Here is a 12,568-nt window from a genome sequence, read left to right on the forward strand (position 1 = left end):
TTTGTTTTTTAAAGCAGTTTTCGGTGAAAATTTTACTGGGAAATTGTTTTTAATTATTAAACAAGAATAAATACTTCTCATTAGTTCTCTTCTCTCTGGGTGATCTAGGATAAATTATTCCTGTCATTAATCCGGTGATTAATCGGGTGACAAGAACTCTATAAATGCTGGATGTGTGAAAAGCTGCTCCCCATTTACAACAGGATGTCACATCCAAGACACAAATGCTGTACAAAGTCAGCTTTCACGTTTATAACATTTTTTACCAGAAGTCCACTCTCTCCCCAGCTCCAGCTCGCACAGGGCCTCTCCACCATCACACCAACGTGAGGTCTCAGTGCTGGGAGCATTCCCAAGGCTGTTCCCGATGCCAATTCCCAGCCACTGCAGGTTTCCAGCCCAGCACCGCCGGCAGCGCACAGCCCTCGCTGTCCTGCACCCCAACCACCCCACGGACTGCAGGGCAAAGGTGCTGAGGAACAGAGTTCCCCAGGGCTGGACACCTCCCCCCAGGGCTGGAGGTGTCCAAAGCTCCAATTTAAACCATCTTTGTCCAGTGAACATCACAATAAAATTAAGGTACAGCCCCAGAGCTGGCAGAGCAAAGCCAGAGTCCTCCTCCCCCCCTGCCAGCTGCTCTGTAGGAGTCTCACAAAAATCTCGGCCACCATCCAGAGGCCCAAAAGGTATTTATTAAGTATTTATTATAGTTTTCTTTCTAGCTGGTTTCTCTATGTAGCTGTATTAACATATACTAACACAGTTATCTTATATACAGTGTTTAATCAAGTTATAAAAGTGACATTCTTTCAAAAGGTGCAAAGTTATTAATGTTTTGACACGTAAACTACTGAGGCAAGATCTGCATCGAAAATCAAACTTTTGGACTTTGAGAGCATTAGGAATGCCAGAGCTGGCCAAGCAGAGCCATGTGGGCAGTGCAGGGAAAGGGTTCTGGAAGTGTTGCTAATGAAGAACAATAAATTAGAAGAATGGATTTGGAACTAATCTGAAATTTTACTGAAAGCTTTAGACTAAAGGAAGGGGAGAAGAGGGTGAAGATGTAACTAATGAAGTGTTTTTACATTGGAAATGTTCCCAGTTTCTTTTTATACCCCATGAAGATTCTATACTGAAGTTTGGATTAAACACGTTGGTACAATTGTTTCATGCTTTCACATAATGACAAGGCTTTAGGTCTTAGAATTTAAATCCTGGCTTAGACAAAAGGGATGCTAACCTGTACACCTCCTCTTAGAAACAGAACATCTGTACAGTTTTTTTTCCATTCAGGCAATTTCTATTTATATGCATTGCTTTAAAAACACCACTCCAGCATTAAACATCCTATGTAGTGTAAGCAAGTTTTAAACTCCCACTGGTCTAATATGTGATTCCTTTCAATCCTCACCTAACAAAAAATTCCCTATGGCACGTGCAGCGACTTTGAAAAGGGGGGTTACACTGCCTGACACTGTCATTACAGCTCAGGTTTTTACCAAAACTATTTTTATGCTGTTCCATGTGGAGCAGCACTGTCTTTACAGAAGTGTCTGTGCCCTTACTAGGAACAAACACAACCCCAACTGTGCCACTACGTCCAGCTCAAGTTCTGAGGATTTCCATCAACACAAGGTACAAATTTTGGCAACAGAATCAAGTTGCCATGAACAAGATTCAGATGATGTCCTTCCTTACTGCTTTGAAGTTTTACAGCTTCTCTTATTTTTCCAATGAAGACAACTAAATTTCCCCCAAATTTAATCTAATTGTTGTACACATGACTTGATAGAAGAATTTCTCTATAAATATGTTAATTTTCCTTTGCTGTTTAATCCTGTGGCTAAGAGAGAAACACTTCAAAAATCTACTTTCTGGATGAAATCCCAGATGTTTTGGACATTAAACAGACCAGTTCTTTCTTGAACTCCTCATGTTGCTGGCACTTAACAGCAACAATTTCTAAATTACTGTAAACTTCACAGCAGCACAGCCGCTCTCCATTTTCGCCTGGTTACTCAATTAAAAACTTTCATAAAAGAAGCAGCAACATTAGGATCAGTTTTGATTACTGGACCTAATTTTTCAAGCCTCTCTCCCCACCCTGCCCCCTGAAGTGTACCACTTGAAAGAAAATGAATGCATCAGTTCAGTAATTGATTATTTCCAGTATTATACGGCTTTGATGGTTTGATATGGAACAAAAAAAAAAACCATCCCATTTTTTGACATCACGTGCTCACAGGAAACTTGTAATAGGTATAACTCTGCCAAAGCTTTAAATTGATTCTGCTTTTTCACAACATACAAAACAGACATGACCTAATAATGAGAAACATGCAAACCAAAACTTCCCCAAAACATGAACCTGTGTGGATACACACATGGAAGTGCTTCCAAAGGAAAGTTTAGTCTAGAAGCATTCACAGTGCCAAAGCTGCCAAAGGTAGTGCAGAAGAGTTAAGCCTCCAAGTGGTAGCAAGCAATATATTGTACATTGTAACCACCTCAACATTCCTGCTATTGCTTCCGAAGCTCCTCCTATGGTAAGAACAGCATTTGACCTCAGGAAAAGCACATTTCGGGTGTGCCCTTCCCTTCTCCTAAGGTATGCTCTATGGGATTTATCACAGGTATACAGTTTAATGCTCACAGTGTCCCAAAGTTGTGAAGACTCTGTAACAGACAACTACAGTATGAGAGGCTCAGGCTGGGTTTTGTGTCCCAGGTCTCTCAGTTATGGAATTGTTGGGAAGGGGGCCGAGAGCTCCCATCTCCAGGGAGTGCTACATACAGTATGGGGAGTGTGACAGGACTGGGTTTGATCCTGTTGGTACCATGTTGGCTTTTCATCCCTGCTCCGAGTGCCAAAAACTTCAGCTTCTTCACTATTGTACTAAGTAACAAGGATATTATCTCTATTTTATTTAACTTACGTAGTTTTCAAGGATGTTATGTGCTCTACGGATACAGCGTATCCTCCTGCCAGAGAAACTAGGGGAGGAAATGGAAAACCAAAGGTCCCTCTGAAAATTAGTGAAAACTTGATGATTCCAGGTGCAGCTTTATGGAATGAGCGCAACAGTATTTAAATATTTGGCAATCCAACATTAGTGATAATTAAACCATTGATTGTTGACTGATAGAATTTCTGTTAAAATTGACTTAGAAAAGCTGGTTTTTGCTATCAACAAAACCAGAGTAACTGGCTTGGAATGAAATCTAGTAACTAGATGTCCGGATGAGATGAGCAATTAGTTCTGGAATCTCAATATATGTCTGGACAGTCTGAGAAATTTCTATCAAAATAGCCACCTGAGTACAGCCAATCTGGAGTCCCAGTGTATGGGTTAGTGCCTTGATGAAACCATCTGTAACACAAAAAAGAAAAAGAAGAGAAACAATAAAAGAAAAAAGCGAACAGAGTGAACAGTTATTAAAAGGGAAAAAAATCCCAACATTGCTTCCTTCACAAAACGTTCTAAAAATACGCTGGTATTTCTTATCAAAAAAATTCTCAGGAAATATTCTGAACATGAAAAACATTGAACTTCCTACACAATTATCACCACCTTGTAGAGTGCCTTTTTTTTTAGCATAAAGTCAAGGAGTATGGAATGGATTTTAAAATTGCTGTCCTATTCAAACTAAAAATAACATCGATACTCTATATATATTAATTTTTACTTTAAAAGGATGCTAAATCAGTTACACAATCATTTTTGGAAATTTGCCCCAAGAAGAAACAGTTTCTGTTCTATGGAGCTATGCCCTGCCAAGAACATCAACAGCTGCTCACTTTTTAACCACGTTGACCAAAACCTATTTTATATTCTCTGGAAGAGATTTTTCAAGGCATTAACTGGAACTAATCTGTAGCTGCTCCTCCAGGCTTTGGGAAAAGAATGCTTTCTCTTCTGAATTTCATAAAATCATGGAGCATCCCAAAGTTCTTGCCTTTGAAGGAGGCAACTGCAGCGACTGGCCATGAGCACACACTTGACTGCCCAGCACTAGCAGCTGTGAAAAGCACCCTGTGGGAGCAGCAGCCAAATCACACATCTCTCCCTGATGCACTCTGTGACTCAGAAATCACTTGAATATGCAATCAAAAAAGCAATTTCTGAAGTATCCAAGCCAAAAAATACAGAAAGTGTGAAAATAAAAGGCCCTAGAGGGCCACAATGTCTTGCTCAACTACCAAAAGGTGGACAGGAATTGGTTAAAGGAGAGATGACACTTAACATTTTATTAATTCTAACAAAAACATTACCTCTGTAGGTTTAAAAAAAAAAAAAAAAATCCAGCATTACCACAGTATTTAATTATGATAGGTTTCAGCATTTATTATTAGATAATTTGTCCAGGACAGACTTATCAGCAATTTTGGCTTCCAGCTACATATTTAATTGTTGACCCAACAATGCTTTCAGTGACACTACAAATTGCGCTGTCACGGAAGCAATCAGACACATGCTGTCCTGAATAAAAACAATTCAAGCAGAGTATCCAGCTATTCCAAGCTTCAACAAATTCCCCCTTCCTTGCCCCTTACCGTGTGTGCCACTCCACCTCGTCTTTCGCACGCTCCTTGCGAGCAGCTCTTTGTTTCTCTTCTAATCTCTCCTTCTCTTTGCTTGCCACATCTAATCAATGTTTCAAGAGAAATTGGTTACTTAGCAAAACAAAAACAAAAATGCAGAAAACACAGGAAAGACGAGAGAAATAAAATAGAGCTCATTTAAGCACGAGAAATCATTTGCTGTACACAGTCTCAGGCAACAAAAACCTCAAACTCATTTCAGAAAAGTTGCTGCTACAAACACAGAGCTGAAACTGAAATGCTAGTGTTTTATCTCTCAGAAACACTGTACTGAGACAGCAGGAACAAACTCAGATTAGACATGAGAGTGATTTTTTTCAGTATTTGGCCATGTGTTTCCTCTGACAAACAGCAGAGCAGCAGAGCATGTCTGCTCACCACATGTCTCTCCAGACAAACTCCAGAGCAAGTGGAGCACGTCTGCAGCTCCTCCCAAGCTAACAAACATGCAAACACACCATAGCACAGGACAGCAGCCCTGGGATCCACCTGGGATGCATCTGCTCCCCCAGGCTTTACTGGGAGAAAACAGACATCATACACTATTCAAAAGCATGTTCATTGCACAGGATGAAAAAGAGTTAAGGCTGCTCTGGGAACGAGAAACTGAGGGCAGTGTTTCCTGCATCGACCTCCCTTCAGCCATGCCTCCCAAACCTTACTCATGTGCCAGTACTTCCTGCAGCAAACACACACCCATGTTCCCGTTCTCCATGTTCCTGATATCCGGACGTAGCCGGCAGTCCGTGGGAGCCAATATCGCTTCCATGCCCTTTTCCAGCTCATTGAGACTCACAGCAAAACTGGTGAAATTGTACATCTGAAAAGCAAATTAAAGAGAACACACAAGTTATTCCAGCAAAGCAGTGCTAGGTTCCCTACAGTGAATGGATACAACAAACAACACTTCCAAGAGAAACTGCTGAGTCAAAGCTTCTCCCACTGGCTGCCCCAAAGGCGAGGTTAGGTTCATACAACACCAGCTGCATTTTTTGTTGGAGGGGAGGAACAAGAAAGGGCAGATGGGGATAGAATCACAGCTTTCATTTTTTAAGCAGTCTTTACTTTGGAGGATTAAGACAGATTTTCTACCGTATTGATATTTAACATCATGATTTTTAGGAAAAAGCAAAACAAAACAAAACCACCCACACCTAAAAGACCAAAAAATCTCGTTGAAACTATGGAAATTAATATCCAGCTGCCCAGTTACTGCAGCCTGTGGCAGCCTATCTTGGAACAGCAGGGCCAGCAGAAGGGAATGTGTATCCATATTTTAGCCACTCTCAGTGCAAAGATCTCCCAGGCAGGTTAACCTAAGTGCCCAGATTCCCAGCTGCACTCAGAGCATGCATTCCTTGTGCCAGCTCAGGCACAGCAGGGCTGCTTTCAGCACGGGACTGAAGCAGAGCTTCTTGGAGTGTAATTTCAGTGCTGCAGCAAGAACTGCCAGAGCCTGGCCCTATGCCAAGGAGTGACACTGCAACAAGGTTCCCTGGACCATTACTCATGCTCCCCTGGGTAAGTCACCAGCAAGAGCAAGGCACAGGCTGATAGGAACAGTTACCTGTGATGAGTTTGGTGGCCTACAATTTATTCTCCAAAGCAATTTACTGCCTGGTATGAACTGCACCGTGTCTTGAACCTCTGGCATATCATCAGCCTCATCATTTTCAGATTTAATATCTTCTTCACTCTGAAACAGAGATAACATTTGGCAGAGGAACAAAGGAACATTGGATGGTTTCATCTAGAATTCTGCAGTGACTGTTGAAGAATCTGTTCACATTTGAGACACTGAACACTCCTGTACTTCTGCCTCACCCCTCCTGTTTGCTTTTCCTCACTCTGTATACAGTCCCTCCCATTTTTATGTCTTGCTCCTAATACCCCCAGATAGTCTCCTAACACTTAAATGAAACTTCAATATCTGTTCAAAATAAAACCCCAGCAACAGTAATAACAGTAAATTCATGTCTTTCAGAAGTGTTTTCTCCAGCTGCCCCTTCTATCCTATGCCATAGCTTAATTTCACCTCACATGACCATTATTTCTTCAGGTGCAAATGAGCCAAGACTGAAATTTAAACCAGTTTCCAAGTTAGTTCTTAAGTCATAAATAGGGCAGACCTGTTTTTGGGTATTGCTTCATCATTTGCAAAACATTTGGATGTGTGGTTAAAAAAAGACAGGCCCTCGTTTCAGTCTGATTTCCTATGATCCAGACTCCAATCACAATTATCACTGCCAGTTTTCTCACTGTGAAGACTGTGTCCCTAAGTTTATGAATACAGTGTCTTTCCTTCAAAGTTCCTTTGTTACCAGCTGCACTGCTGTGCTGCACATATAAAAATCCAATGTGCGGGAGGCTGCTCTCAGAATCTGAGAGAATCTGACTGCTGCAGGACACAGACAGCTGCATTGTGGAACTTTAGAGGATTTCACCATGAGAACCCATTGAAAACCACAACAACCAGAAGGGAAGTTTGAGGCAATAACATCCTGGAGTGACAGTAACAGTTTTCCTCACTCCCACCCCCTTTCTATTTTCTTTCTGCCCTCTCTGACATGGGTCATTTGTTTGACTCAAAAATACCCTACTAGGTTAAACAGGGCCTGTTTCATACACTAGAAAACAGCTCCATATGGTTAAGAGTCTAATTTCAATAATTTGATTTGAGTATTCATTATTCTAAAAGACACTTCTAGGCTACTTTCCATGTCAACATCTAGTTTACTGTTAGACAGTTCCCCATCTAAATATAGTCTCAACAGGAAGGAAGGAAGGAAGGAAAGAAAGAAAGAATTGATTTTCTTAAGATGAACAGAATCTTATTATTTTTAAAAAAAGTCAAAATATAAGCTTGTACCATGATGGAATACAGAGGCAAAAGCAAGGCCTAGATTCTTCTGATGTGAATACTTTTAAAGTTTGAGCCTCTTAACATCGAGAGATTAGCTTCTGTTTAACTTTTCATTTTCAATGAGTAACTGTTGATACCAGGAAACCCAAAGTCCTCTGCTGCACCATACAGTACTTCCCATTTTCTATATGACACTGAGGATTTGACAGCAACTTACCTGACACTGCTTTAATATGAAGCATGTTTCCAGACCTCTTTGTTGTAAAGATTTTCTACATCATGAATTCTGAAAAGCTGCATCACCAAAAAGGGTATCTGACTTAAACAAAATGATTATTCTTTTTCCTGCCCAAATCCTAGTACTTTTACGGCTGGAGTTGGCAGTAGGGCCACCTTCCTCATTCAAAGACTGGACAACATCAGCTTGGGGGTTGATATTTGATGACTGACTAATCTCCAGCAGACACCATTCCCCTGAGCTCCCTTCCATGCCAGCAGCTCACACTACAGCCTGCAAAGCTCAAAGTGCCAAGTGCCTTCTCACTGCCCCATCCAACCCCTACCAAATGACAAGTTTTAACCCTTCATTCACCTAAATAAGAGGTTTTGATTTCATTTCTGACATTTCAGTATCTTTTCTCCCTAAAGAATCCTTCACCTTACCGACTTCTTCTTCTGCTCACCACCTCTCTTCTCACTCTTTTTGTAGGTCTCATATGTGGTGGGATCAGTGCACCACAAACATTCTGTCCACTTGCCATAGATCACACACAGCTTCTTCCTGCTGCAGAGAAAGCAAAGGACACTGAGCTCTTCCTTCTTACTGAGCCTTCTAAGCCTAGCCCTGCAGATTCTGATCTATATTAAATACCCAGCTTCCTACTTCACCACATTTTATGTTTCTATTTGCAGATTTCACAGAATGGGTGACTCTTAGAAAACACAGATGTTTGATAAGGCAAAGAAAAGGTTTCAGCTCATTCCAGCCCTCCAGAACAGATCCTCATGACAGTCACATGCTTTTGCCACTGCTAAATGAATGTGGGTACATCAAAGCCAATTATAATACAGAGACTCAGAGTCACAAAACAGGTTTGGGTTAATTAAAAACTTCTAACAACCACATTCTCATTATTTAAAACTGAAGACTGGAATTATGACTGTACAATAGTAAATCAGTTGCAACTACTCTGCATTTTCCCTTTATTTCCAAAAGCTGGACTGGAGAGTTTTTCTAATAATGCTTGAAAATGATCATCTTGGAGTCAGGGGGTTTAATACTGACACAGAGAACAAAAATGGGTTACAAATTACATTGGTAGCAACTTTACAGTCACATCAGCTGTGGTCACTATGCAAGCAAAAGAAATGCCCCAGTGTTTAAAAACAGAGAGATCAAGAGGCTTTTATCACTTACTGCTTGTCCTGGATATATCCCTCTACTCTGTGAAGCTCTTTCCCAAACAGTCCACACGGTTTAAAATTAAGGACACATTTATCTCCAGTACTGTGGAGGAAATAAGTACATGCTTAGAGAAGCAAGCCCACAAATACATTAAAAAATTTACTTTTCAAACTTACTTAGCTTTTTTAATATAGTTACAGTTAGCTGGTGGTTAGTTATATACATAATTATTTTTATTTAACTATGGTTTATTGTCTGACCCGGGCTTTAAAAATAGCACACAAATTTCAAAATTCCACAGAACTAACAAATTTTGTGCAAGTACAGGAGACAGGATCGCAGATTTCATGCTATGAGAAGTATTAAACAGCAGCTCATTGGGTTGAAGCTCTCATTTATTGAGAGAGCAACACATGCAGGAGTAATAGTTCTCACAAAATTCCCTCCCTCATCATTTAGAAGGTAATTTATTTTATGTAAGTAAAAAGCTTTTATACAGGCAGTTGGCAGAGCAGTTGATGCTCTCTAAATTCACATTTCCCAACTCTACAGTCATTTTTCTGTGCTGTGCCCTTAATTTAAGACATTCTCCATTATCTAAACTAAAAAAGTGACAAATCACAATCAACACCGAGGAGGTCCAATCTGCCTCTGACAATTATTTCATTTAATGGTTCTGGAGTTAAATTTAATTTCTGTTCTCTGTTAATGGGGCTGAATTTGGATGGGTAACTCACAGATGTAAAACCTTTGCACTCCATAGGCCATCTGGCTTTGTGCCTTTTCATTAATAACGTTATGATAGTAAGCCCAGGCCTAGGGATAATTTGCATTTGTCAGGAGAAGTAAAAAACAACCCCACAAAAAGACAAAAAAAATCCCCACGAGACTTTGGAGCTACAAAACAAAGCTTCCTGTGTGTCTGACAAAAATCAAATCTGCTCTGTAACACAATGACCACAACAATCCCTACAGCCCCTGGGTTCATGATCAGCATTACCTGTGATTTACAATTTCTACCACTCCGTACTGCTCTAACCACAGTTTACCAATAATTACATTATGTACACAACAGGTTGGATTTGTCCATGTGTAAGCTTCATTGTGCCTGTCAAGGAAATAAGAGAAGGAAATCATTTTCTTGAGCTTGAGATGGAATGCAAGCCTGTTTTCAATTCTGTTCATGGCAGGGCAAAATATGTAACACTCCTCTGAACAGCCAGCACTCAGCTTCATAACAGAAGAGAAACAGACTGTTCTTTACAAGCCAACAATGTGTTGTATCCAAACACTGGTGCAAGTTCATACAGTGATATTACCCTTATTTTTCTCCCTTCTCATGTAAGTTTTACAGCTGCTGTGCCTTGGATTACAAATTTCAGCCCTACATAAAGGGCAGTTCAGGAATTCATCTTTTAAATTTGCACTTGTAAAGTTGTAAGTGACAAAACATAATATCTGCAGGAGAACCAGACTAACAAACTAATGCCCAACAGTATCTTCTACTCAATTGCTGCAGCAGTAAATTGCGTAAGTGGTTTCCACAAACACGTCACAAGTTTCCTCATCAGTATTTGAGGCCTGTTCCAGTGCCACTAAAGGTAATTTTGAGGTGTGAGTGGTTTTTGCTTTGTTTAAGTCAGTTATTTAACACTAGTGGGACACAACAGCACTACTGCAAGCTCCACAACCATGACATTTTAAAATTCAGTTTACTATTCAATTCCATCCTTTCCCCAAAGACTTACTGAGAAAAAGGAAAAATCCTAGAATTGATTTTCCATTTGATTTCATTTTTGGTTTATTGTTTTGTGAAAATCTTTAAAGGTGAGTTAATACAGTCTAAATCCCTAAAAGACATTATCATATAAATGATCAAAAAGTTAAACAACAGGATCCTATTGTCAATAGCAGTCAAAGCCACCTATTCACACTCATCTTTCCACGCTGGTAGGAGAAATACTGAAGTTACCTGGTTGGCAATCAATCCATCTTAGGAAAGCTTGTAAACTCTATTTTAATACAAAACACAGAAAAAGCAGTGTCCTCTGTAAAAAATGCCTTGTACTTCTACATCCAGTGAGCATGGAGAGAACACTCCTAGCTAATGTTTCCAACCCATCTGTCATTTTCCAGTACAGAGAAATAACAGATCATTGAAGTCTCACTATTTCCCACAGCTCCTTTTCTTCAAGGAGTCTTTAGAACAATGACAACTCTTCAACTGGGGGGGAAAAAAAACCCAGAATCCCTCAAATTCTTCCCCCCAGCCTTTAAACACAGTTTTATTCCTGAACTATTTTGACAGCAGAAGCTTTATAGCATAAACCAAAACACAACACAAGGCACTTATGGTCAGTGCTGATGAACTGAAGCACTTATTGTGTTGGAGAAGTGAGGGAAAAGTGTCTTCTAATGCTCTGAAAAATAGTCATGGTTAGCATAAAGGCACAATTTAATACTGACTCCCAGCTTTGCTTCCCAAACAGCTCCTTGTTCACTCAGGCCTTGAGCTGTTCTCAGACTACTCAAAGCAACAGAATGGTCTGAATCACAACACTGAGAGGCTCAAAATTTCATTTTAACTTCTGCTGCTAACTTGAAGCAATTATTTAAAATAAATGCTTTAATTGTTTATATTCCAGTTTAAATCTCAGCCTTGATTAGGCTCAGCAAGAATTTTAACAGTATCCTACATAAAGGCTCTGAAGGAACAAACATTATTTTGGTAACACCTGCATTCTGCACTAACATTCACAGTTCCTTCTACATTCAGAAGAAATTTCCTTTACTTCCATCACCATTTATCTTCAAGACCAGTTCATACTTTTATGAACTTGGAATATTAGATGCCAACAGCTAAAAAAATTAAACTACTTCCAAAAGAAAGTACAGGAAAAGTCAATGCTTGCTATGGCAGGCAAGTTGATTTTTCATTAAAACCAAATGCCTAGAACTTTCTTAAGTCAACATTTCAAAACCACCTCAGAGTTAGGCCTCAGAAAGGCTTTTATAAAAGCACCAATTGCAGAATACTTTATTTGCAATTGTTCTAGTGCATCCTCGTGTCCCACTTGGGGAAGTTCCAGAGTCTTTGTACCATCAGGGCACAAAACAACTCATGGCACGTCACATAATTTATGAGAGACAAGAATGGGAGCAATCTGGAGAGACATTCTTGATTTCAGTAGGAAGCTGATCCTTCTCTGCAAGTGGCAATCCTGACAAGTTTCTGCTTGTCTGCCTTACCACAGAACAGTTATTGTGAGATGCAGCTCTTTCCACACAAACACTCACACAAACCACCAAAACCAACAGCAATATTGAAAACTGAGATGAGCGTGAACAGCCCAGTAAGAGAATTTTATCTCTATATTTAAATTTTACATGTCTTCACAGAACTAGCTTTCAGTAGCAATCAATTTGTAAGAAATGCTAATTTTCAAGCTGGAAAAACTGGGTCAAACTGCTACAGCTATAGAAGCATAACACAAATTAAAAAAACAGCTCTGAAATTAAGCAGTGAAAATTAACTTGTAAATCAATTCTTACAACCTCTTCAGCAAGGGGTTTTTAGGTAATCATCCCTGAAAAGCCAACAGGGTTATCACCAATAAGTAAAAAAAGTTATTTATTTCTCATCCTCATTTCAGAAGCTCCAAAGTAATTGTTCCCCGAGGCTCTGCTTCTATACTCT

At 39.8% G+C, this 12,568-nt stretch overlaps 1 protein-coding gene across 1 annotated transcript in view; it reads right to left on the reverse strand.

Annotated features, from left to right (window-relative positions):
- Window positions 1-670: 670 nt before the first annotated feature.
- The window catches only part of OSBPL2 (oxysterol binding protein like 2), a 34,029-nt gene continuing 22,131 nt past the window's right edge, over window positions 671-12,568 (reverse strand). The window contains 9 exon segments of the mRNA XM_017734402.1: window positions 671-3,371; window positions 4,556-4,646; window positions 5,300-5,423; window positions 6,171-6,299; window positions 8,130-8,250; window positions 8,884-8,973; window positions 9,872-9,979; window positions 12,520-12,566; window position 12,568. The exon segment at window position 12,568 is cut by the window's right edge and continues 153 nt beyond it. Of these exon segments, the coding sequence (XP_017589891.1) occupies window positions 3,269-3,371; window positions 4,556-4,646; window positions 5,300-5,423; window positions 6,171-6,299; window positions 8,130-8,250; window positions 8,884-8,973; window positions 9,872-9,979; window positions 12,520-12,566; window position 12,568 (814 nt within the window). The 3' untranslated portion in view covers window positions 671-3,268.

The sequence above is a fragment of the Corvus brachyrhynchos genome, unplaced genomic scaffold (assembly GCF_000691975.1).
Source record: "Corvus brachyrhynchos isolate BGI_N302 unplaced genomic scaffold, ASM69197v1 scaffold10, whole genome shotgun sequence".
Taxonomy (NCBI): Eukaryota; Metazoa; Chordata; class Aves; order Passeriformes; family Corvidae; genus Corvus; species Corvus brachyrhynchos.